This window comes from Gallinula chloropus, assembly GCF_964237585.1.
Source record: "Gallinula chloropus genome assembly, chromosome: 7".
Taxonomy (NCBI): Eukaryota; Metazoa; Chordata; class Aves; order Gruiformes; family Rallidae; genus Gallinula; species Gallinula chloropus.
The window spans coordinates 20,709,146-20,736,277 of NC_140092.1; the positions used below are offsets into that span (position 1 = coordinate 20,709,146).

The window sequence follows — 27,132 nt, forward strand, 5'->3', positions numbered from 1 at the left end:
GAGCGAGCGGCCGGGATGCGGTGCAGGAAGATGGCGGCACCGCCGCCGCCGCCAGCCGGGACAGCGGGAGCTTGGGGCGGCGTGCGGCGGCGCTGCCAGCGGCTGCTCTACTGGGTGCCGGTGCTCTTCATCTCCAGCATCCTCTGCTGGTCCTACTACGCCTATGTCACCCAGCTCTGCCTGCGTGAGTGCTGCCGCGGCGGGCGGGGGGCGCCGACGCGCTCCCGCGGGACAGGGGTGGACGCCGCCCCTGCTGGGAGAGCGCGGCCGGGCTCCAGCCTGCCGGGACGGGGCCGGGGGCGGCGGCCTGGTCTGTGTGCTGCCGCTGGGGCCGCCCCTGGCCGCTGCCGCCACCTCCGCGGGCCGGGGCCGGGGCCGCGCCGCCGCATGCGGCCGGCGCCGGGCTGGGCTGGAGACCGGCGAAGCGGCCCCCTTCGCAGCCCGGCGCTCCCCAGGCGGCCGCGACGGGCCTCGGTGCTGCTGTGTTTGCCGTGCCCCCCGCCCCGCCGCCGGGTCGCGGATGGGTTCCCTTTCCTCGCGAGGCGGGAGCCGGTCGCATGGAGTGTGTGGCGGGCGTGAGGCATCCCGGCGCCGAGCGGGGACGCGGAGGCTCCCTGTGCCGGTGGCCTGAGCAAAGTTAGCTCTCCCTTTGTCTTCCTCCCGCGGCGTGAGAGCGCGTCTCTGCCCGCATCTGAGCGTAAAAGCGGGGGGCTTTCCTCAGCCGACGTGGGAGCGCCCCGAGCCTCCCTGTGCCACCTTTCAGCCGTTCAGAAAATGTCTGGCGCTCACAACTTCTTGGGCCGCCTTTGGCAGTTCACCAGGGAGTCATCCTGACCGTGCGCCTTTGCTCTCCGGTAGCGCCAGGCAAATCATTAATTAATCGCGTACTGGATGGAGATGGGGGGTGAGTCGAGTCTATTGTGAGAATTTGCGTAGTCGAGCCAGAAGGATTTATTAAATGGGCGGCTCACTGGGCGCCCTTGAATTAATTTCCGTCTCTGTTGCAGTATATCCTGTAGAAAATAATTTAATCTTTGCATTTTAAGGGGCTCAGGCACGGTGTATGGGTGTTTTGTGAGCAGTGTTTTAATGGCAGCACGAAGGAATATGAATCAGCTGCTCTCCCCCCCCTTTTACCCTCTTTGGTAGGTGAGGTTCCTAGTGACAGTTGGTCATTTAGTGCCCCTTTAAGGAACAGTGGTGATGAAAAAACACCCATCTCAAGCTGAGGGCATTAAACGCCTGTATAACTTTGCCAGACTTAAGCTGTTCGTGTTGAGAATCTCAGCAGTCTGGTACTTAAATTTGGATTATTTTCTTTATTTGTTATTTTAAGAGAAGATTTTGTCCTACAGATGCTCGGCAGAGCAGTTGAGACATTGAGCAAAAAGTAGTTGCCAGGCCTAGCACCTTTGTTTCGGAGGGAGGTATCAAGACTTGGTGTGGTTCCTATATTGGAGGTGGGATTTTCACATCTTCGATGAAGAACATTCAAATCTGTTAGTTTCAAATGCTGCTCTTCAACTAGAAATTGGGACTTGAGTTGCTGTGCCTTCACGAGAGGAGGGTGGAAGTGTCTACTCCAGCACAAGGAAGGGAACTGTCTGGAGGCTGTGGGAGAAGTTGGCTGAGCGAGCCTGGAAAGGGGAGGTGCAAGCTGACATTAGGAGAGCAAGGATATTTTGGGGGAATGTGACCCTATAGTTCACGCCTGCCCTGATGTATGCAGCCTCAGTACAGTCAGCTTGATTTGGGCACTACTGTTGGAGTCGTCTACTATATTTTTATTTTAGGTTTTAGCTCACCCGAAAGCAGGTAGCCCTTAAAGAAATGACATGCTGAAACTTGCTTCAAACTGACAACTCTGGTGCCATAATTCCTTGGGAACTGCTCAGAGAAAAAGGCCTGTAATGGGAGGGGACTAAGAGGAATCCTGGACTCTGCTAAAAACATCTTTTACTGAATTCTTTTCTATGGAGAAAGGTGATATTTTTTTTTAATTATTATTTTTTAAAGTGTGTGTGTGTCCCATCCCAACCCCCCCTTCTACCTGACTCACCAGTTTTTGAATTGAGCATAATAGTTGTTTGTGACTTCCACTAATTCCATCTTTAATCTATGTCTGGTTGTTTTCCCTTGTTTGGGGCATATTAAGATAAAATAAACTTATGTCTTGCCTTACTAATGAATATTTAGTGTAAACAACAGAAGGAATAGCTAACAACTTGGAGAACGAAAGCTGAAAGCCAACAGCAGGAACAGACTGTAAGCATTTCAGTGCTTTGAAGCCAGCCTGTCTACTCAGCGCATCCGGTATTCCTGCAGCACTGACTGCTAAAAGAGGTTCTATATGGCTGCTTATTTTACTGCAGGTTACTGCCATTGATGGTAATGGAAATGTACAGGGAACAGCATTAAACTTCAAGTGGTAGGGGTTAGCAAGGCCTTTGCACAGTTGTAGGTGGTTTATTTGAGCTTTTAGTGTTTCATCAGTAGTATTTGGAATGTTTGCTTGAAGTTTTAGCTGAGTGTTGTGGGAGGGATGTTGTATTTAAATAAAAGAAAAAAAAGAAAAAAATCTGCTAAGATTATCTCTTTCATTCTAAAACTGAGTAGTTACAGTATCAAGTAGCATTTTAGAAACAACATCGGGTTTTGAAACAGAAATGAGAATCCACAACTTCTAACTGTAGCACTACTGTGGCTGGGGTCCTGTCTCTTAATAGTGGGTTCAACTAAGTGCTCAGGGTGCTTTAAACCTTAAGGAAGAGAAAGGTGTTGAACACTAGCAAATGGTTATCTTCTTCCTTCTGGTTGCCAAATGCTGGGATTAAATGTGTAAATGGATTGGTTTTAAAACACCTGACTAAAAATTGCTTCTCTGTATCCAAGTCCATTCTCTTGATTTTGCCAGCATTGTCACCTCACAACCCCTGTCTTGCAGTAGTAGCTGTCTTTTTTCCCCCAAATAACTTACTTTGTGTTTAGATTTAATGGGCCTTTAAGTATTCCTTCCCTTTAAAAAAAAACAAACAAACAAACCAGAGTGTTTATGAAAACCTGAGGGTTACGAGTTTGTTGTCCTTCCTCTAACCAAGCTGAGGAAACACAGGTGAAGTGCAATGACTACATTGTACTTTGGTAGCTGAAGCTACTGAAATTTCAGCCTAGGATGTTTGGAACAACAGGAACATGAAGTGCAGACTGAATTCTTTGCCCCAGCCCCTGCATCAGTATGTCTGTTCTCACTGGGTTCAGTAAACTGTATGCAAAATAATTATGTCTTCCTTCTTAGGTGTACCTCTGACTCAGGGCAGTGGAGCTGCATGGCATTTAGAGTAGTTATCCTCCCTGTGCTTTGAGGAAGGCAGAACCAGTAGTTATTTGCAGTTTCTGGCAGTTGTGTGTCAGAAACGTGACAAACTTGGATGTTGAGATCCTTTTTGTTTTTTTGTTCTGTTTTGTGTTCTTGGCTTGTGATTTGGAGTTGCTTATAAGAAGGAAGATGGGTTGTGACAGATGGTTTTAGTGAAAAAAACAACTATGCTGATGAAAGGGTTATCCAACAAGTAGCATTTGGTTGTGCATGTTCAGTTTTGATCCACTTTTACGTGTCACTGATTTTAATTCTAAGGATAATGCTCTTGCTCAGGCAATCCTCTCAGAAAATGCAGCTTGAATTTGTAATTTCGAAGAAGGAAAATTGCTGTGGAACATGAAAACTAGCAGTAAGCATTTCCTGACTACTTCAGTGAAGGGAAAGGGAGGAAATATTGCCACCTGGTGAGTGATTTCCCTGATTTGGAAAAGAAAACATGACTTCAGCAGAGCTGAAAAGGAGGGACAGCAAGGCATTCACAATACAGTCAGAAGAGCTCTTCAGCCACATCTTTTGTTTCTGGAGTAGAATATGTGACCAGGATCTGTCCACAGCTACTTTCCATATGCAAAAGAAAAATGTGTGATGACATCCAGCTGCTGAAGATGTTAATGATCATGAAAGATTTTTGCTGGAGGATCAGATTGATTAGTGCTGAATGGAGGTTTTTTGACTCTGTGTAACATCAGTGGAATGGAATTATAGCAGGATGAAAAGCTGCTTAATTCATCACAGTTTAGAGGCAGAATTAATGTGCACCCTGTAGGCATGGCACAGTGTGATCAGGGGATTGGAAGCGGCAGAAAATATGGAGATAAAAGCGGATAAAGAAAAAGGACTTATGGTACTTGCTGCTTATGTCTTGTAATCATCTACAGCTTACTTTTGGCTATAGAAATACAAGTACATTGTAACAGTGCAGTTGGCTGCTGTCAAATACTGGTTAAATACCCATCTGTGTGTTGGCTGCTGAGGTAGCAAAGGACTTTGGTCAAAGCAAATTTGTATTTTTGTATATATTTTGCAAACACTGTGGTTTTTCCTCTTCTGGGATCCCTGGTTGCCCTCAGAAAAGTTTCAAAACTGGCAGCTGAAGATTGACTTCTGAATTTTAGCCAGCAGGACGCCTCTGCGTTCCTCAGATTTCATTTTCATTTCTTTCTCAGACTTCCAAAGGCAGCTGCTATTCTCCACTTCTGAAATGGAATTAAGTCTGTTTTAAGTATGACTGGTTCTCTCTCCATGTAGTGCCTTGTGTCCTGCCTAGAGGTTTTGTGCCTTGAAATATAAACCGTGGCTTTAAGTTAAAGACATAAGGTCAATGGTGAATATATAATCACTAGGTAAGATTGTGTCTTCAGTTAAAGCTTTAACACTGCTTGATACAAAACAACTTGAATAGATGTTCTCATCAGGATGTAGCCTTTGCTAAAAGGGATCTGGTGGTACCACTTCTCTAGAAGTTGCCTTTGCTCCTCCGTTTGTCCTTGTGACTTGGAAAGTAAATGGGAAGTTTGTGAAGTAGAAGGATTGGACAATTCCTGGCCATACTCAATTCCTAAGCAGGGGTTTTGCGACCTGACCTAAAAAGGTCCCGAATGGCAGCTTGCTGCTGGGTATGTGGGCAGTGATGTCATTTGATGGGCACGGGGTTAAAATGAATTTACTAAAACATTCATAAAATACTGTCAAATCCAAAGGTGTGGGCTGTTGCTGACTACTTTTGCCAAACATAAATCTCCCAGAAATACTTGTGTTACTTTTGTCCTGAAGTGAAGCACTGGTTGGAAAGTCTCCACCTTGTCACTCTGGCTCAATGCAAATCACTGCTCTGTCTAGCAGAGAGGTAGTTTTTATGGCAAGCAATGATTTTTTTTCTAACAGACTATTCCAGGCAAGGATAGAACATTTGTCACAACTATAAAACAGTTCTATGTGTATAGAGAGCTGAGTTAAACTGCATGTATAGATCAGTGGTTTACAGCTTCAAATACACTATAAAGATAAAATACGTACTTAGTTTTGCGAATCAGATCCCAGATGTTAAACTGTCTAAGAGTTTGAGAGGAACAGTTATTTATAGATGTGGCTGCAGAGTCTCTGGATCAGATGTGTCTTAGTTTCCCATTCAAAAACTTTAAATATTAAAAAAAAATGTATATAAAAAACAGAAGCAAGGTTTTGTATATCTTCCATCAAAGCTTTAAAAAATTGTTTTCTCAAGTCTTTCTTCTTTTTTTTATTTTTTTAAAAATCATTCCATTTACTGTTAAGGAACTTTTATTTTGGGATTACAGTCCAAGCACAATTTAGTGTTAGAAAACCCGTACAAATTTTTTACATTAATTTGAACTTCTAAAATCTTTTGGGTTTTGTGGTAGCAATGTGTCTTACCCTGTCACAAGCTACATGAAGATGGATGCCTATGTAATTTTTCCATGGGTGAGTGAGAAAAAGATTTCTAGAGAAAACAGGCCATAGTTCAAGAAATGGGAAATCCATTTCTCTCCCCGAATTAAGGTCTGACCCAGTGCAGAGCACCTAGCAATGTGGCTTCTCTTAGAAAGCTTATTTGGTGATGGAGTTGTAGCAGGCAGTTTTGAGATAACTGTGGTGCCTCTTTGCTCCCAGGGCAGCGTTCCCAATGTTTCCTGTTCCAGTGAGTAAAGCTACCAGCAAGTGTGGGATGAATTCCTCAGGCTTCTCTGTGTGCCCTTTCCACCCAGAACTTTACCCTATCTCTGGTCACCGTTGGTTTTTGCAGTTGCGGCACAGACTGTTCAGCGGGATTAACTATTGAACGTGCTGCTCTTGTTTGTGGCTGCCTGTGGCTCAGGGCAAGCAGGGAGCGATGTTTCTGGCTCAGGAAATTGGCATCTCTGTTGGCTGACGTCCTGCGTGTGTCCCGGCCTGATCCCCAATTCTGATCAGCACTGTCTGCAAGCTGTGTAATGAAACAGAGAGGCTCTAATTATGTGATAGTCTGCTAGTACTGAACTGTAAATGGCATCCTGATGCTTGAGCAGTGGAAGGCTGACTCTTAATGAAATTGGCCCCTGCAGTATCTCAGGCGAGCAGAGCTGTAACTTTTTAATGACTTCTTGAAGACAGGTCATGGTTTTATAATTATCCATCACTGAATATACAGGAGTATCATTCCATTCCCCTCTCAATGGCTCTTACCCTGTTGTCTCCCAGATTGTTAAAATTGCTTAATGGTTGGGATCGGTGTGTCCTTGGTGTTTATTTTAGTCATTGCAGACATGCTTTTTACCCTTATTATGTGTATGCTATTTGACTACCAGTGAGTGAATTCGCAGCGTTTAAGTTGGCGTTTATTAATGACAGGATGCACGGTCTGACCTACTTTTCTGTGCACTACAGCAGTGAATGTAACTCCTCAGATGATAAATGAGAAAACTGCCAGAAAGACTGGTATAAAGGATTCACTGAAGACTATATATATATATGATCAAATACTATTGAATAATATAGCAGAGCTGTATCACTGAATCTACTGAAAGAGATAAAATTTGGTTTAAATAAATACATTAGGTGTGCTGCTCAGAAAGTGGAAAAAATAGCAAATGTTTCTTTAATCAAGTGCAAAATTTGAGGGGTTTTTCCTGTTACAAAATTATTTTCCACATACTTAAATAGTGTGATTTTAGAATTCTAAGCATCTTGTGGTTGCCCTAAGAAGTCTTTGTATTATTGTGGTCATTCTACAAATAGAATAAGGTTAATTTTTAAGATAAATATAAGGGAGTTTGATTTGTGAGGGCGTTTTGTTTTGTCTTTTTCCTTTTTCCCCTGCTTGTCAATTCTGTCACCTGGTACAAAAAAAACCCTCCCACCCAACAAAAAGAAATTCCTTTAGTCCTGCAGTATTGAAGATGCCTGCGGGTCCATTGCTGTCCTACACATGATGGGGGCTTTGGGGAGCATTTGTCAAAGGTGTTTTTAAAAAGCAGAAGGAGAAGGAGCAGTACCTCACTTTGAAAAGCTGCAGGTTGTTAAGTATCTTGCGTGTTCCTCTGTATGTTTTAGCTTTTGTGGTCTACAGCTCCTGGCTGTACGTTTGGCTTCCAAGATAGATACAGCAAAAGCACAAAAGATGGTCCACTGAGCAGGTGTGGACTCCAAAGTGGGTGTTTCATCCCAAAAGTGGACAGAAATGTTGAAAAGCTGTAGGCATGCAGTCAGGTAGAAATTAGTAAATTTGGATGTATTAGTTGTATTGGTCCTTTGTTCACAGGCGTGTGGAAAGGTTAAGAATCTAATTAATACATGTTATTCAAGGCTGTGTGCGGAGGGGGAAGATGACAAGTGCTTTCACAGCAATGTTCTGTGCCGTTCCTTTGTTAGGCAAGAACAATACCACGAATCATTGTGAAAGGTTGGTTTAGGTTTTAGTTTGAAACAGGTGATTCTGCAATGTGTGCTTGGCTATGGCTTTTTAATTAGCAGAGGAGGTATTCCAAGAAGACAGGAAAAATTTCTGTGCACCTTGCTGACCGTACCAAGTGGTGAAAGAAAAACAGAATTTGAGTAGTGGCCAGTTTGCCCTGATCTGAGAGCTGTGGCTCTCTTAAATTGCACATCAGCTCTAAAGGTGTCTTTTGGCTTTCTTCTGGTAGATGACTCTTCTATTTTTATAGGTCTTGTGCATTATTGTATTGCAGCATCTCTGCTCCTCAGAGCAACATGTGTGTACATGTTCCCTCAGCTTCTCTCTAGCAGTTGTCTAGGTGGGTATTTAGCTTACCAAGCTCTAATGTTTTCTCTTAGCTGAAGTAGAAAGCTGAGGAGAGAATAGAGGGGATTTTATAGGGGCTCATGCAACTTCTGTGGTGTCTTTCTAATTTGTGTGAAGAACTTTGTACGTGGTTCTTTACTGTTTTCCTCAGGTAAGGTAAGTGCTTGCTTGGTAGATTCAAATCTCCATTTTAATAGACCTATTTTATAATTAGAGTGTCGTGGAAAAATTCCTGTTTGAAAGGACTTCACCTAGTCTCAGTGACCTCATTGTCAGCCAGAAGCACCAGCACCCCCATAGCCTCTTCCACAGACCTGCTCCAGCCCTGCAGTCCCCAGGCTATATCATTGCAGGGGTTGTTTCTTTACAGGTGCAGGACATGGCCTTGGCCCTTGCTAGATTTTGTAAGGGTCCTGTTGGCCCATTCCTCCAGTCTGTCTGGTCCATCTGGATGGACCGTTTGGTGTCTCCAGGGTAGTGGTATCTATAAACTTAATGAGTGTTTATTCACTCTTCCAGAGCATTAGTTCAGGTGTTGAGCAGCACTGGTCGCATGGTACATCCTTGCACTGTGCAAGATACATTTAGATAGTGACTTTATCAACAAGCCTAGGCTTCATACATCAAAGTCAAAAGTCAATGGCTGCTTGGCCTTGCAGTAGGACTTGCCTTGTGCTTGCTGTACACGAGCCTTGTGTAGCCATTTTTGTTAGGAAAACGAAAGCGGATGACAGATTTACATAGCTGCTGTCCTCTTGCCTGCAATTGTAGGTGGCAGTTTATTACAGTTTGTAGACTGCTTGATTGGGAGGAACAAATATGTGGTGGAGTGGTTTGAGTGGGAGAGCACCACGAGGTTTTGCTCAATTGGGAGTTTCTGGTCTTTCTGAGATACCCACTGCGGAATTGTTACTTTTTCTTTTTTGAATAATGTGGCCCAGAGTGGAATATAAGAAAAAGATTTATTCTCTTTCCTAAGTGTTGTGACAGAAATGTGATACCTGTGTACTCTACCCCCGTGCTTCACGTGCCTACACCTTTCTCACTCTCTACTGTCCGCAAATCCTGTAATCGGTGGGCAACTTCTTAAAGGAAACAAAACTTCCATTTTCTACTTTCCATTGTTATACCTTGGAGACCTAAGGTGGCACCGAGTATTGCTGGTGAGACCAGGTCTGGAGCTCGCACATTCACTTCAAGAACAGAACACCTGTAAACCTGTAAACTATCTGTAAAACCCATGCAACCACAGTTAAGGAAATAACTGTTCTTTAAAGGTGGCTTTTTGGGTGTTAAACTTGGGCAACTTCAGATAGATGGAGATGTTTGTTCTCTGGAACTGAGCCTGGGAATGGGATCCAATAAACCTGACAAGCAGTTGGCATTGTCTACCCATTCTTGGGATGAATGTACACAACATAAAAGCATGATGGTGTGTGGACTTACCTTTGTATTGTTTGATGATTATTCTTCCTTCTTTGGTAGAAAAGCAAAAGTTTAAAATATGAAGTTTAAAAATGAAGTTCCTTCATTTGCTATTTAAACATATCTTTACTCTTTGTTTTTTCTTCTCATTTTTCAGTGACAATGACAAATATTGGAGAAAAAGGTAAGATTTTTATTAGCTGTTTATAAGGGGAATTCTTATATCAGGAGAGTGTAATAGTTTACTAGTAAAATTGATATACAGATCTAACCTGTTTTAAATGAGTGCATTTTTTGTGTTCCTCAGCTCCTTTTATAATTCTGCTCTTCCTGAATATTCCTTTAGCCATTCCAAATAGAGATGAGAGAAATTAAATCTTTTTACTCTTCTAACTGGCTTTCTGCAGTGTCAAGTAAAATAGTCCTTATATTCTGTTTTTAATTTTTTAATTCATACTGAGGAAAGCTCTGTAAAAAACAGGACTTCTAAAGATAAGCAAGGTGTTTGTGTGGAGTGTGACATACTTAAATGGGAGGTGATTTTTTTTTTCTGAAGTTTCTTTTTAGCCAGTGGCTTTGAAGAAACAGAAGCCTTCAAATACCTATCCTTTCCAGAAGATAATAAAACTGCCTGATTAGAGTTCCTACCCTGAAGCTGTAGCACGTTTAGGTTGCTCTTCCAGATTCTATTTTAATTTACAGCACAACGTGAAAGTGTAAAATGTGGGGCTGCAGAGCTTTTGGAGGAAGGGGTTGGGAGACAAACCATGTGCTTTTTAGGTTTGTGTAATCTCCAGCAGGCTTTATGAAGTCATTGGTGACTCCCTCCCTTAGTAAGTGTTGCCTGTTAAGAACCATTTACTTGAAAAACTTTTCTGGGTTCAGTGATCTCTGCACCTGGAGGAGGGCGTAAGCCTGTCTGCAAACTTCAGCACCTGCAGACTTAGAAATCCAGTTTCTTGCTGCTCCGAAGTGTGTGTTGTTAGGCATTGCTCACAAAGCACTTCAGAATCATCAACAAAATGGATTGGGCAACATTAAATTTCCTTATTTTTAACTGCTCACAACCTTGGTGAGCTTCAGCTGGTCAGGAGATATTTACCCTGGCTGTACTTCTGCCTGAAGTGTTTTTGGGTTGAAAAACTGGGCACATGGGTCCCAGCCCCATTAGAGGTTCCTGCAGATTTCCAGGCAACTCTAGTAGCTATGAAAGCTATTTTTTAAAGGATTGCCTTCCAGTAAAGGGGGACGCACAGATCCAGCAGAGCCACTGGGCAGCCCAGGGCCTCCCCCACAGTGCAGGGAAACTGGTGGATAGGTAACCCGGGAGAAGTGGCCTGTTGGGGCCTGGGCTGGCTTGGAGGCCTGAGGTGCAAGAGCAAACAAGGAGAGCTTGAGTCTTGTGCAGACTTCAGAGGGCACGCGTGTGGGACAGTGTCTTTAGGCTAAAATTTTGTCTTCCTCCAGCGGTGGTCTCTTTTTAATGATTGAAAAAGGCATTTTGTTACCATGATTCTCACGACAATAAAATACGGATGCAGATTGGTAAACACATAGCGCACAGAAGTGGTGTAACTTCCTCTGCCTTGCCCTCACTCTTACCATTAAAATACTGTTGTTTAAAAAAAATACTGATAATGTTTGAGTCAGTCTGGGTTTATTTTTTTAGAGTTGATAGAAATGTTCTGATAAAAATGCGGCCTGTTCCTGCCAGATGCTTGTGCAACAACAGGATGGTCATTTAGTGTTTTATGCTTATGTGGAGTCCTGTTTTATCACTTACTTACGCTAATGAGATTTTTTTTTTCAGTTCATTGACATGGCATTTGGCTCTCTTCCCTTGTCATCCCAAAAGCTTTGTACAGTGTTGCTCCTCAGATTTTGTTGGCTTTTGTTTATTATTTTTAACTGACTAAAGAATAAGAGTAAATATTTACTGTATTGGTGTTTTTTTGAGTAAACAAACTTCAACACTAGAAGCATTTATTCTGCGTTACTTTTGAGGCAAAATTACAAAAGAACAAGAACACGCAGGGCAACTGTTCCTGCACTTACACACACCATCATGCATGTGTTATGGAAAATTCCACAGCACTGACTAGCATAACATATATAAAACCATGGTCTAAATACATAAAGGCAACATTTCAGGTTGTGTAGCAAAAATACATGTTTCCCTTTGTGACAATCTTACGGATTAATAGAGGATGTATATAGACTATTTGACCGTGAAGCTTCTGTATAACCTTGAGCTCTCTGTGATCTGAGTTCATCTGTACAGCAGTGAAATAGTATTTTTCACTGTTGCTGTCCTAGCTCTCCTTTATTTGCTACTTCTTCGCTCAAGGAAGTAAAGTCCAAGGAAATACTCTTTCCTGCACATTAGATACAAGATTTGCATTTACTTTTTACTGATTTGCTTAGTAAAGTGAGACCTTTTAAATGGAAACTCCTGTCCATCCATGGCAGGCTCTTTGGAAAAGTTAAAGTTATTGTCTGTGTTCTAGTAAAACAACTCAGCATAGTAAATGTTGACTGGCACCTATTAAAAAAAATCTAAGAATAAATCACTGTCTGTAAGAATGTAAAGTAGAGAATGAATATTTGCCTTTCAAGAACCTGCAGGTTTTTTAAAAAAACTGCCCTCTGCCCTCCCTCTTAAAAATCTAGCAAAACAAATGAATTGGTTCAAATATGGTTCAGAGACTCAAAGTCTCCCCTCACTCTAGTCATTTAGTTTAGGTAACTGTAATTCCTTCTGGAGGGCTTGGGGGTTTTTGTTGGGGTGGATTTGGTGGTTTTTTTGCATGGCTAGCAGTTTCCTACACAGTTTATAAAGGTAAAAAGCAAAGACACATCAGTGAAATAGGATGTAACAAATGGGTATAAGGAGAGTGCTTGCTAAAAGGTTATGGGACTCTAACAGACTGTTAACCACTCCCCTCAAACTCGTGTAATAGATGTAGCCTGTATCATGACTTTGCCCACACAGTCTGTATCTGTCTCATGTAAAGTTGCAGTGCAGTATTTTTGTTGCGAAGCTTTTGCAGAGCCTCTGTATTTACATCTGTTAGAGTAACTATCTGTGAAACATACAGCATCCCTTTGTAAGTACTATGATATCACCGATGTGTGTTTATTAATTCTGTTCCTTTTTGATTTTAGTTGTGTGCCTGGTTGCTTACCACATATTTTTCATGCTGTTCGTCTGGTCATATTGGAAAACAATCTTTACGCTACCCATGAATCCTTCAAAAGAAGTAAGATAAACTTAAATTTGTTTCTCAAATAGCTTAGTCAAATGCCTGATTTTGTAGTATTTGAATAGTTTAGACTCTGATCTCCTGTAGTTTCACACTGTGTAGAAAAATACAGATTGTAGTTAAAGCTTCATAGGAGTAAGTCAGATTGCAAGAAGTGTAATGACCAAGACAAAACAATTTATACCTTCTCTAAGTTTTAAAGGTTTTTAATAGTTTTTAAAAATTAGATAATAGTTATGAAGAAGAAATAAACCAGAAATAAACCGCTCCACTTGAAAAGGACATGTTATTTGAACTAGGACCTTAAGTCTCTGCATGGGAATATAATGCTTTTATGTGTGCAAGAAAGATACTTCCCTGTGTTTAAGACTTATATTGCCTGTCAGCATCGGGCTGTCCTCCTCTCAATTAAAGCTTCTTCCCCATCTGCTTCAGTGTGAAGGAACTTGAGGGTTGGTGCGTGAGCACACAACAGGTAAGCTGATGCTGGAAGGCCACAGCTGTCTAAGCAGGAAGGGAGCTAGTACAGAACAAGTGCATGATACCCCAAGTCTAAGTCCAGCTAGTACAGCAGTGTTAAAGAAGCAGCATTTGGTTGTCTTGGAGACTATCAAGATACAAAACCATGTTCAACATGATGTAGCCTCGAGATTATTGTTTTTAGTACCGTTTTGGGGCTTTTTATTACTTCAATTTCACATTCTTTGTAACATTATTTTTTTTTAATGGAAAGAAAACTGTCAGTCCTGATGAAAATCTGCCCTGTGCAACTTGGTACAACCAATGCAACTTTTTTTTGGCCTCTTCCATCCTGTCTTTGTAGAGAAACCCAGCAGCCCTCAGCTGGGGCTATGTCATACAAACTGTGAGGTCAAAAATAATTGTGCTGTGGCTGCTCTGTAGTTTGAAATGTCCAGGAAGCCAATACTTATTTCAGCATGGACTCACAAATCTAGTTCCTGTAGCTACCATGCCAACAGAAATTAAGCAGCTTGTGATTTCTGCTGTCTGTGGTGCAGAGGTTCTCTTCTGAATAGTTTTTGTTCACTAATAAGATATGTAATTGTGGAAACAAATAGATAATTCAAAGTAATTGGCATCTTCCTTGAATTTCACACTGCAGTCTTTACTACAGCATGGGGCGGAGAGCAGCAAAATAAATTAAGAACCTATTTCAGTTGATAATTACACAGCAAAATATGTGCATGTGTATGGTTACTGTAGTGATAATTAGAAGGATTTTTAAATCACCAGGCTGATGCCAATAAAAACTTCCAACATATTTTGACAAATCGTTAGTAATTATAGTGGGATTCCAAAGTCGTTACACAATGCTACTGGAGAACTTCAAATGGGATATTAAAAGTATTGAAATTGGGTAATAGAAAGCAATGTGTGATGTTTCTGTGTTCCTGGAATTTACACAGTGTTGCTGGCAGTAAGTGACATGTTTGTTGTTCCATGTCTTTTTTTCTGATCTACTACAGCAGTATTTTTAAACTCTAATTAGGTATTTTGTAATGTTAAGTTACTGCTTGGCTTCCAGTTTCTAGGATGAAGTCTGTAAAGGTGAAAGGATGTATTTTCAATTTTACTGACTTACAGCTATAGCAAATACTTGCTTGAAGACTGAAAAACAAAGTTTTTATGTTTTGTTTTCGTGAATACAGCAGCTGGTGCAATCACACAGCCTGTGTATTTCTTTTTAAGCTTATTTCAGTGAATGAAGAGATCTGAAGTTCTGACTGTAGCTTCTCTTTAGAAGACTTTGAGGGACTTCAGTGTGTGTGTGTGTGTAGCCATTCTGTACCTGTGTGTACCAGCTGTATACAACCATTGCATGAAGATGGGAGAAAAGATGGTTTCCCAGGCAGGAAGGTTTTATAGATGTAGGGCTATTCTGAGAACCAGTAGAAAATGATGGAGCAATAGCTCTGGGTACATCAAACAGGAAGCATTAAAAAAAAAAAAAAAGTATTCTGAACGAAGTTTCTGCAGTGAGAAATCCCATGTTCCCCAATATAAATCAATTCATGTGTTGGCAAGGGTGTATTTTTGCTAGGGGAAAAAGAAAGCTGACTTGAGAAACTTGTGCTAAACAGTGAGTGTCCAACTTCTGCTGGAAGATGGTGAGCTTTGTCAGGAAGGTAGAGTTGTGCCTTCTCTGTGGAGGTGAGAATAGGCTCCTAACTGTATGTTTCTCTCTGCTTTCTTAGTTTTACATGCATCACTTGCCTCTAGGAAAAAAAAAATCATATTATTGGCTAGTCTTTCTGTAGCATAAATGTTGTGTAAAAGGCTTCTGGTTTTAGTACAGCTTAGAGACAGCAACTCTTCCTGCCAAGTCCAGACTTCTTTTCAGAGGACTTCAGCCTCTGCTCATTTCTAGAAACTGCAGCGACAAAGCTGACTGTATTGCTGTGTTGCAGAGGACTTTAGAGTATAAGAAATGTGGACTACCTGATGTATAGCATGCATCTCTTTTGGTAATTTGTACCATCTCAGCTCTTACTGGAGCAGTGTTACTGCTATTTTGGGCAGTGACAGAAGTTGCCCTCTCGTGCAGGAGGGTGTTAAGACGTGATTATTCTGTCATATAGGACACCCATTTCTTCTTCTCTCAGGCAGTCTCTGAAGTTAAAACACATCCTAACGCCTGCATGAGAGAACAGCAACTCTCCAGTGGCAAAGAATAGAAGGGGAAATGCCAGACATGAAAGAGAGATAAAGCTATCTTTTCTGCTGTTACTAGTTGTGTATTTTTCTCAGTTAAGAACTGACATCCCTGGCTTTATATGCATTGTCTTATCTTTCATATTTCAGAAGTTAACTGACCTTTCAAGAGAAGGGTAAACTCTTGATCCTTCTCTTGAGAAGGGTTGCTTATTACTTCCTGAAGCATTCAGCATTGCATCAACACCAGATGAGAAATATTTTAAAGTTTGTCTTCATTTGCCAGAAGCTAAATTAGTGGGTTTAGGAATACTGGGGGTTTTGCTGTAATACCTTGTATGTGCTGCTAATCTGTCTTTATATAATGAATATATTTTTCTTTACATCTCTGCAGATACTTCCTTAACTTAAAATGTGCTAACATATCTTTGATTTTAAAAATTATTCCAGTTTCATCTATCATACTCAGACAAGGAATCTCTAGAGAGGGAGCCTAGAGGTGAATCCCAGCAAGAAGTCTTAAGACGGGCAGCCAAGGATCTTCCTATCTACACACGGACGATGTCTGGAGGTAAATAGGTGTTCAGGAGACCACCAAAGGCAGAAATCTGTTTTGAATTATAAGCAAGAACTGCTTTCTATAGTTCATAAAATAACAAAAAGTGACCCAAGAACTTAACTTTAATGTAGCTTTATGCAACTACGTTTATTCAGTGAGAAAGATTGTTGTAAACTGCTGCATACAGTTTAGGATTTTAAAGTGGATTGATAAGTGTTTGCAAACTGACATTAACAAATAGCCTTTAATACTAACAAACTGCAGAAGAGGCTGTAGCAGTCTCTAACTGTGTAGATTTCGTATTCCATAGGAAGAATCTGCATGTCATGTTTAGCTAGATTGGTCACAGTAAGAAGCTGTTGGTGGTTCAGTTTCCAAACTAAGAGTTAATCTTAACCTGCTGATACTGTATGTTTGTGAATGCTGGCTTGCTAAGCAGATCCAAGAGATAATCTCATACAGTAAATTAAAGCCGTTAGAATAAAAGCTTAAAAAAAGCTATATTGTTGAACAGTCTTTAAAGGTTTTTCCAGTCTAGTGAGGGTTTTGTTGGTTTGTGGGTTGTTTTGCAGGGCTGAGGGGTTTGGAAGAAAGAGCCCTGATCAGCATGACTAGTGGAGGTTGCAAAAGCTTTTTGGGTTCACTCTGCTAGATTCAGCACTGAAAGTACTTAAAGAATGTTTCAATATTTGCAACTGCTCCAAATCATGCTGAAATGCTTTCCTAGGGGTTCAGCTGGGCTGAGCTGCTTGTGTTTACTTTTGCACAGACTTCAGGAATCCAAATGTGTAATTACATTGAGATCTAATCTTGGAACTTTTTTCTTTAGCAATCAGATACTGTGACAGATGCCATCTTGTAAAACCAGATCGTTGCCATCACTGTTCTGTATGCGACAAGTAAGGAAATATTTTAAATAAATTGCTTTCTGAGTAAATAGATTATTTTTTTTTATCTTGACACAGAAGTTTTTATTTTTTATTCATACATTTATCAGGTTTAATGTTTCAGCAGAGAAGCTTTTTCTATTCCTTAGATTTTATTTTTTCAGGTTTAGGGTTTGTTTGCTTATTTATTTCTAAGGAAGTCTCTAACTTACTCTAATTCATTTTGTGGCTTTCTTGATGCCAACATGGATTATGTGGTCTTACACATTCTTTATATAGTGGATAGAAATTATGACTATTAATAACTTTCCTTAAGAATGTAACCAAAAATAGCTGATAAACAAAAATTTGCTTCTTTTGTTAGAATCTGAATAAAGATCACTACCCATCTCAGTCTAATCATGATGTCACTTACATCTTATCTGAGGTAACAAACTTAATATCCTATTTTTCACTGGATAACTTGCAGGCTATTTTTGTTTAAACAAAGAAACAACCAAGCATCCCCCATTTCTAACTGAAGCTGTAAAATAAAGTTTGTCTAACACAAAATGAACCTCACCTCCCTATTTCCCAGAAGTCTAATTGCATTCTAATTTAATCTTTCTTTTGGCTGTTCCTCTCTCTGACCTTTCTTTAGCTAGCTTGGGTGTCTGTGTTTCTCCACTCTTGCCCACAGTGATTTAGATTTCTAACTTCAAGAGAAGGGACTTCCTCAAAGGTTGATTTATTCTTAGCTTTAAAGCTGTTCCAAGTACTCTGCAGATGATGGACCAAGTCTTCTAGCGTGATTGTGAGACAGAGAAGACGTTCCATTTTGTCCAGCAAAACAGCAGAGGGACTGAAAGAGTAACCTGAGTTGAGGCAGGAAGAGGATCTTGGTTGTGTTGTACAGGATGGTGGTTGCAGTATAAGATAGAAACATTCTGGTGTCTGAGCAGAGTAGAGAGAAAGGGTGACCTGGGTTATCCTATGAAATGTGAGTGAAAGTTGCAGAGTGCCATTAGTTAATGTGTTTTGCAGAATGCATTAATTTTGTCCTTAGCTTGTCAAAATTGACCCACTTCAATTATACCTGATGTTGTTGTGCTTGATTTATTATGGAGAGTGATTAACTACAAAAATGTTTGGGATTTTTCATACAAGGTAAGTTCTTAAAACCCTCCAGTGCATCTGCATATGTTTCTGTAAAAGCAGATCACGTACTTGGAAATATGTTTAGTTGCATTACTGAGTACGGAATAATTTGGCTACCCCAGTTTCTATGTCTCTATCAGAGAATAAACATTAGTTGAAAAACCTATGCAGAATGAGAACCAAATCCTAGAGCTGAAGTTACAAATTGTATTTTTCTAAATCACCGTGCTCTTGATAGGATAATCATTTTGAGCTTGAGGTGCTTGCAGTTTACTTGTAGGTAAGATGTATTATGTGAATTTAAATAGATACCTTTGCTAAATAGATTAAGTAACCAGTAGTGTATATGGGTAATTCTTAATCTGTATGTGAGTAACTTCAATTTGACCTGTAACTTTCCTTCTGATTTTTGGTTTTCTTTTGCTTTTTGCAATGCTTGGAATTCTGTTGGATTTTTAAGATGCATTTTGAAAATGGATCATCATTGCCCTTGGTGAGTGTACTATTGGCTTTCTTTCCTTACTTTCTGACTTGATAAAATAAACTCTTGAGGGGCCTGCTATGAAGGTGATGCTTCACTATTCCTAGAGTGAAATGCTTATGTGAAGTTACTGGTCTTACAGGACCATTGGAGTTACTTACTGTATGTCCTCTTCTCCTAGTTGTGAGATGTGGAAAGAACTTCACGTATCGTTTTTGTTGGACCTTTGAGTTAGGTAACTCCATCTTTTTGCAGTTAGGATGAGGTGTAGGCTTCTGATCAGAAAGAAAACTACTTCTAAGAATTGCATCTTTTCTTTGTGGACTTCAAGTATTGCTGGGGCTTAGTTACATTGCATGTTGAAATATTACCCTGGGTTAAAAACCAAAGGGAAGGGCTGTGCCTTGTTCCTCTTGCTGAAGCTCCCAGGACAAGTTCAGTGGGTGTGCTGGAAACAGCAAGTTAGCTCTTCTAGTTTTATGGGTTCTTTAATTTCTTTCATTTTTTTTCTCCCCTCACCTCCCACCTTCCCTCCTTTTGCTGCCTCATCGGTCTGTGTAGTGCTTTTGTTTTCCTCTCTTTCCTCCACAGCTCCTGGAACCAGTAGATAGACAGGATGTGAAATTAATTGTCAGTTTTGGCATGGAAATAATTAAGATAAGTGTTTAGTAAGGTCCAAGTTAAGAGGATTGAGTGGTAGGCTGCAGAAGAATCTCCTGCACTGGACAAACTGACTAGTAAATGGTTCTAAGCAGCTGGTTTGACCTTCTTTAATCAAATTCCTGGGCAGAGGAGACTGTCCTGGAAAAGGAAGGAATGCTGGGCTCCTCCTGTTTGTCTTGGTCCTGACTACACCTTCTGAGGGATTGGAATATTATTTAAGAATCTCCCCTTATTTGCATCGGTGTGATAGATGCAATTGAAAGATACATGTGACAGTACAGGATAGTTACTTCCTGCATGTTTTTTTAGCTGTACAGATACCAGCATGTGAAATTTGCTAGTGTTAGCAGTGTGCTGCTTAAAACCCAACCAACCAGAAACCCAGCCAAACCACTAACAGATAAAACTGTTGAATGTGGAGCAAATTTCTTGGAAGAAAAAAGACCAACTTGTAGTATAAGAAAAATACTTGTCAGGCTATTCCTGACAAAATATCAGTGAAAAATCTCTATTACTATAATTATTTAGTAATATACACAGTTGTCATGAGCTTTATGGTCTGTTTTGGATGTTTTGAGTTGTCTTGCCTTAGGATAGTGTATGAAAATTACCTTCATGTAAACTTCAATTTCAGAATAAAAATCCATTACATCAAGTTACAAATCATAAATAGAGCACATAAGAGTTGTGTCAAGGGGTAGTAAAGCAGTAATTCACTAGGGTGTAGATTTCTAGAAAAATAAACTCCATTTTCCTTTCAGCAGCATTTGCTTATTTTACCTGTTTGCAAACTCTTCATATTCAAACAAGATAAACATACCCAGTTTGAGAGTATTTACCTTATTAATTGTTTTTAATCTAATAAGCAATGGGTGCAAAATGGAAAAAGTGGAAATGGAGTTACTTAGACTTGTAACTCTCTTTCATGGAGAATTGTTATGTTTGTACTCAAAGTAACAGAAAAAGAGGTATTGCTTTATTTTCCCTATTTTGAGTGGATGCCCAGAGTTCCTTGCTTATCACGAAAAAGACCAACTGTGTGGAAGTGACAGGGGAGTTTTGAAATACTGCACAGATCCTGATCAAACTTGCTGGTTTCCTTTAGACCCATGTGCAAGGGTTCTTCAGGAAATATCATGTGGCAATTTTGCCAACAAATTTAAGGGTACAAATGAGTATGATGGGTAGGGATTAGCTCCCCTGAAAGCATTGTTAGGTCCTGCTTTGCTTGTTGCATTGGGATTTGCTTGCTTGGTGGGAAAGGAGGAAGAAAGAATCCATGTGACCCCAGCAGAGCATGGATGGAGTAATTACTAGTATTTTACTGTTCTGCTAGAAGAAGGATTTCTGGAGAAAGGACAGGTAAAAATAACCTAGGGAAAGTAAGATGAAGCATTTGGAAGGCAGAGGTAGTAAGAGGGCAGTCATGCCCTAGTGCCAGGTCAGGTGTCTTTTTGTGCTTTTGGGAGGCTTTATTCTGGCTCTCTCTCCCACACTAATGGAAGCACTGTGATAAGAGGAAATATTTAACACTAATTGCACTCCATTCTAAAAGGTTTAAGTCATGTGGAAATAAAAGCATTAGTGATTTCTATGCTAGTGCTGCTGCTGCTCATACTGTACGTAGATGGAGCTGCAGGCGAGGAATGCGATGACTTGATGCATCACCAGCAGTATAATTCATATATAACAACTCTATTACTAACAAGGCCCATTAGGAACACCTTGGGAATCATTTGAAACATCTCTCCTTTGTCCCAGTCATCCAAAAAGAATGTAGCATCACCTTAATTCTGTATGCTTTTTGTTAACTGAGTTGCATCACCTTCAGTGCCTTGTAAGTTATTTCTTTGCCTGCATTTTCAGTAAACTCCTGAGGCAGAAAGGATGTCCCTCCCTTTTGTACTTCAAAATTGAATGTTTTAAATCTTACCTGTAAGCCAAACTAACCTGTTCTTCTGTGTGAATGTTTCACTGCAATAGCACACTGTCATTTAGCCAGTTGTACATTTATAAGTTGTACTCTTCATCCATTTTAAATTGGATGAAAGCAAAGAAAATAACTTTCATTACATTCCATTTTTACTTTTGTTTTGTTTGTTTTGTTATCAGGGTGAACAACTGTGTAGGATTCTCCAATTACAAATTTTTTCTTCTCTTCTTGGCTTACTCACTACTGTATTGCCTTTTCATTGCTGCAACAGATTTACAGTATTTTATCAAGTTTTGGACAGTAAGTACCCTAATCTACATACTGTCTTTAAGCGTGTGAAGTTACACTGTGTGAGAAGTCTAAGATGTTGAGGCACTGCATTGTAATCCAGCATTTTTCTCATGTTAGGTAGAAAAGTTTACCTAATAAGTATGGCCCTCTACTTTTTTTTTCTGTTTATCATGGTTTATGAATTGTCACTTATTTCTTTAATGTTTTGAAGCTGTGTAGAAAAAGTATGCAATTATTTAGAAAACATTTTACAAGGGAATTCATACTACAGGTAGGTTTTAACTTCCTTTAATGCTGTGTTGTGAGAAAGCTTCAGAGAACTTTTTCTAATATTTTAATTGTGTTTACCTGCCTTCACAACTTAGGATATTACCTTCTTAGATTTGCAGTTTTTATGCTATAAGTATTCTGAAAAGCCTCATGAAACAACTCAATTTTCACAAAATTTTTCTTCACTAAAAGACACTTCACAGTTCAGAGCCAAATTTCAGATTCTTCTTGTCAGTATTTGTTAAGAAAGGGCCCATTTAACTCAGCTGCTGTCAGCAACCTATGCCTGGCTCTGTACACAGAAGGTGCATAACTCATTTATTCAGACTCTTACTGTGTAGTATGTTTGTGTCTACACTGAATTTGGTTTGTCTGTATAGAGGATTATTAATAATCAAATTAAACAGCTATTTCCCCAATTCTAATGGCATGTTTTTTTATTTTATTTTTAGAATGGCCTTCCTGATACTCAAGCCAAATTCCACATCATGTTTTTATTCTTTGCTGCAGCTATGTTTTCTGTCAGTCTGTCTTCTCTCTTTGGCTATCACTGTTGGCTTGTCAGCAAGAATAAGTCTACGTTAGGTAAGTAGATGTAACACTTCTCTGTTCTACAGCAAAAAATAAATAGTATATGTGTACTGTATGTCTGGGGGCAATGGATAATCCTATGCAGGCTCCTTGGACTCTGGTTTGAGGTACCTGGATCTGGCAATGTCTGGCACAGACTGCCCCGGAAATTCTGACTCTTCCTCCTGCCCCAAGGGACCGGGCTATTAATGAACTTATCCCCTTCTTCCCACTCTCTCCCATCCACAGCTTGTTAACAGAAACTGAATAATTAAAAAAATAAATTATGAGAGCACTTTGCAGTAAATATTAGATGCACTAAAGCATGCTCACACAAGCATGCAAGCACAAGTTGTTTGGCATCCCAGCCCCTAGGACAGAGTCCCCCAACACAGTGTTTCAGTCTGGGCAGTGGCTCCAGCGCTTCATTCCCACCCTTGCTCCCTGCAGAACCAAAGTTCCTCTGTTCAGTTCAGCTGTTTAAAAGCTGGGAAAGGCAGAGTTGTTATTTCCAGAGCTTGCTTGTACTGGAGACAAGTAGAGCAGGAAAAAAAAAAGATCTTTGGAAGGCAGGCTCAGTGTAGCCCTTGCAACATTGGCTCTTTGTGGTCATTCATGCTGATCAGAACTAATGCCAGAGAGCAATATGATACAGAACAAGCTTTAAGGCAGTGCTTCTCTACTTAGTAGTAAATGAACACAGAGATCTGCAAGATGGTTTCACAGCTGTGAGTCTTGTCTACCACATAATCATAGTTGCGTAGAAAGGTGTTAGGCTTTAATTTTAAAAACCTCAAAGAAGATTACCTGTGCTTCTACCATGGGACAGTGTGTATAACTGTATTGAATATCAGTGTTAAACCAGGACTTCCTACTGCTTGGATGTATGGTTTTTCTGGTTACAAATCTTAATAACTAAATAAACAAACAAATAAGTAAATAGAGTTGCAGAAGATTTGAGTGCCTGTTCTGTACTATATCCTGGACTGTAATAATGCCAGGTTGCATTATTACATTATTACAAAGTTTCTAAAGCTCGAAACGCTTTTCTGTTCATAGAAGCTGAATTAGAGAAAAGCAATGAATTGGTCTGTTTTTTCCAATCTTCAGATTTACTAATGTGTAGATAACTGAAAATTTTGACTAGGTATCATTGGAATAAAGCATGTTTTTATATCTCTTGGGTTTGGGGGTTTCTTCAGTATTCTGAAAAATTATCTACTTAGCAGTTAGTACCAGGGGAAAAAAATTGTTCAATCTAGTAGTAAGTGGAGAAAAGTTTTATTAATGCTTAAATAAATGGAAATAAGTATTCTGCTTGCAAACTGCTCTTAACATTTTAGTGCAAAAACCCACAAACTTCTTAAGGGTAGCCATAATGTAGTACACTTCTAATTAAGCATTTCATGTTTTCACAAAACGAGTCTAATTCCAGGCAGGTAACAGAGCATGTTTTCTGTACATGCAAGCTACTCAAAAAGATCTGTTTCTCTCATCTTCCCATTTTACTGTGGGAAATTGCTCAATATCTGAAACCCTAGCATGCAATAATTTGGTAAGGAAGCCATGAGTGCTTTAAATGTGACTCTGCTTAAATCATCCTGGGAGCTGTTTTCCTAGCCTGACATGGGCATCTAAAAGGGTATTTCTATTTTCCCTTCCCCCTTCTTTAAAACACCTTGTAACGAAGGCATACTACATGCTCAAAGTCACTTCCTGTAGTTCATAGCTAAGGATTTACTGCAGAAGGATGATTTCTGCATGGTCCCAGCATGGTTCGTGTAAGCGGTACCGTCAGGACATGGTTTGCCTACTATATATAGCCAATTAAGGGAATTAAATGGCTATCAGTCACTTGGTGGAAAGTGAATGAGTTTTCTGCTTCAGGCACTTTGCAACACTTGAAGCTATATTTAGTGCTCTTCTCCAGAAATTTAGGTTGGATGTCCGTGGGGAATAATCTGGGTCTACGGGTAAAGTGCTTGCTTTATGCAGCTGTACAAACACACGCTATTTTCATACCCCAGGGCAGGAAAAGCTAGTCTTACTACTAAAGTAGGTTAAGCTTTTCTTCTTTTCCATTACTCTTCCTGTAGTAAATCCTTTGGTTAGTTTTTTATTTCTTCAACACTCTCTGTGCTATAGTCACATGCTGAAATATTCAAAGAACATATCAGGCCTTCTTAACAAGTGATTTTTCTCACTCTTCCTTGCCTTGATTAGGGAGGAGGGTAGTGGAGACTCCCACCCTTCCTCAGCTGTAGGACTTTATCCATACACACTGTGACTCTGTAGCACTGACTTTGGCTTTCATGAGTGGACTGGCTTTTGTGGTTGTTTGGGCAGTACAACCTTTCCTTCTCAGTTGACAATATCATCGGTGCAATTGGCTAAATATCAGTGTGAAACTTAACATGCTATCTTGCCAAGAGTTCTAATGAGTATTTTTTTCTTTTAAGAGGTATTCAGAGCTCCCATATTTCGCCACAGAACAGACAAGAATGGCTTTAGCTTGGGATTCAGCAAAAACCTCAGGCAGGTGTTTGGTGATGAGAAGAAATACTGGTTGCTGCCGGTGTTCTCCAGGTACACTCCAGTTTTAATGCTCCATTTGTTGAAACTCTTGACTAATTAGGATCCACAGGGATTGAGGAGGCGGTTAAATTTGAAATAAAATACAGTAATACTCACTTCAGATAAAACAACTGTGCAAAGCTTTCTGGGTTTTTTGGTTTTGTATGTATGAAACTAATTCTGACTTTTTCAGTCTAGGGGATGGCTGCTCCTTCCCAACTTGCCTTGTCAATCAGGATCCTGAGCAAGCTTCCACGCCTACTGGTCTTAATTCAACATCCAAAAAGTAATCTGCTTTTTGTTACTCGTTTCAAATTGTATTTATTCTCTTTTTTGCTGTGCACATATAAATAGAACCATATATGAGACATTTAAAAGTGGTAAGCAAATGAATAGTATCCAATCCATAAATAAAAGTCAGATTTTAGACAGCTAAACTGTAATTCAGGTAATCCTCAGATAAGTATTTAAACGTATGGAAATAAGGTGGGGTGTTTCCCCCTCAGTGTGCTCTCTCTTGGTTCATTGGCATCCCAGGACCTGATTTTTCCAGCCCTGCCTAACATACAGTGTCAGCACCACTCTGTTCTGCCCACATTACATGTATGCATAACCTTGCAGGGCTGTAGGGAGAGGCTGCTGCTTCATATCCCATGAAAGATGCTTTGTGTAAGGGAAGCCCAGACCTTAGTGCTTGTACCAAAGCACAGGAAGCCACATGTTAAATGTGCTTGTTTTGTTCCTGCTGATAACAGGACATATTTTCATAATTCCTATCCTTCATGGACATGACATCTTCAAAATGTGCAAAGTATGAGTATGATCTTTATACTAAATAAATAAAATAGCTTGGTAGTTCACATTACATAAATGTTGTGAACATGATATAATGAAGAGTGTGATAAGAATAGTAAACTTGAATACGTGACTAATAAATGATAATGGAATCATATTGACAATGTTTTATCCATAAAAGAGACACATCACATTTCAGCTGCTTATTGACATTGTAAATCTTACTGCAGTGAACCGTATATTAGACAAGGGAAGTTGGAGATATTCTTTCCACTGTCACATCAGGTTTGTTGTAGTAGGAGAGAATATGGATAGAGTGCATTTGGAACCCAGCTACATGCATTAATATATAATAGCTGTCAAAGACAAAAATCAGAACATTTCTCCACTCTGTGCTAGAGAGTTGCTTGTTAGACTGTGCTTGCGTCTGTGCCAGCTCCAGTGTCGTGTAGGGATTCATTGGAAGTGTAGGGATTCGTTGGAAGAGCTGCAAGGTACAGTAGGGGAATACTGTGTATGACAGACTGTGTGTAATGTGTGGTAAATTAATAAAAGATCATTGCAGGTTACTAATGGGCTTTTTATGGGCGTTACAGTGAGAACCACCTGTTCCCTGCAAAGCCGCTGCGCGACTCCCAGAGCCACCTTCTTACGGATACACCGTCCTGGCCAGAAACCAGTGCAAAGGCTGAAAAGGGCAAAGTTGGTAAGGAACTATGCCACAATGACTGGTTTTTAGTAAACCTCATGAACCCTAATTTATAAGCACGCTTGTAGGAAGTTCTGTGTATCAAGCTGCTGTGCTTGTTAAACCTGACCAAGAGACACCAAGAACATAAACACCAGTAGGTCCCCATTATCCTTTAGGCTGAGCCCAGTAACTCTTTTGGTGACAAATTGCTTATACCACAGTAATATGATGCTTTGTTGCAACTAGTGAAAAGCCATATAGGGGACACAGGGCAGGAACAGGCTTGGTAGTAGTGGAATGACAGTAAGATGGATTGTCAATTAAAGGCTTCAGTTATTTGCTGAAACAGACACAAGACCATTTCCCCTGGAAATACCTTTTTTTATTTTTTTTTCTTTAAAGGTATGAGCAATCCTGCGTTAACCATGGAAAATGAAACCTAATTTCCCTTAAAAGAAACATCTGAATAGGTAAGGAAAGGTATGTCAATACTCTCTGTACTTAATGGATTGCTCCATGATTCCTTAACACTTGAAAAATGCACAAAAGAAAATAACTAAAGCAATTTCTACCTGTTTTCTTCAATTGTTTTTTTTACCATGAGTAGCAGCACATTAATTCATAACTTTAAACTAAACCTCCTATTTCTTGATGTGTCATGTTTGTAAAGAAGTTTAACCTTTATAGCCATTGCTTTTAGGTAATATTCCAAAACATTATTACTACTCCCTTTCCAAAGATCATGAAATCATGGCTATTCAAGCTGTCCAGAAAATATTTGT

General features: G+C 40.1%; 1 protein-coding gene across 1 annotated transcript; it reads left to right on the top strand.

Annotated features, from left to right (window-relative positions):
* Positions 1 to 26,793, top strand: ZDHHC2 (zDHHC palmitoyltransferase 2; the record flags this gene model as incomplete). The annotated part of the gene is made up of 12 exons (XM_084266940.1): positions 1 to 184; positions 9,721 to 9,747; positions 12,729 to 12,823; positions 15,950 to 16,070; positions 16,888 to 16,957; positions 18,543 to 18,575; positions 21,339 to 21,459; positions 22,173 to 22,305; positions 24,750 to 24,876; positions 25,058 to 25,150; positions 26,256 to 26,365; positions 26,753 to 26,793. Exons 1-12 carry the CDS (start codon positions 16 to 18, stop codon positions 26,791 to 26,793), a joined length of 1,140 nt encoding a protein of 379 aa, XP_084123066.1. The 5' UTR covers positions 1 to 15.
* Between the last annotated feature and the right edge of the window lie 339 nt (positions 26,794 to 27,132).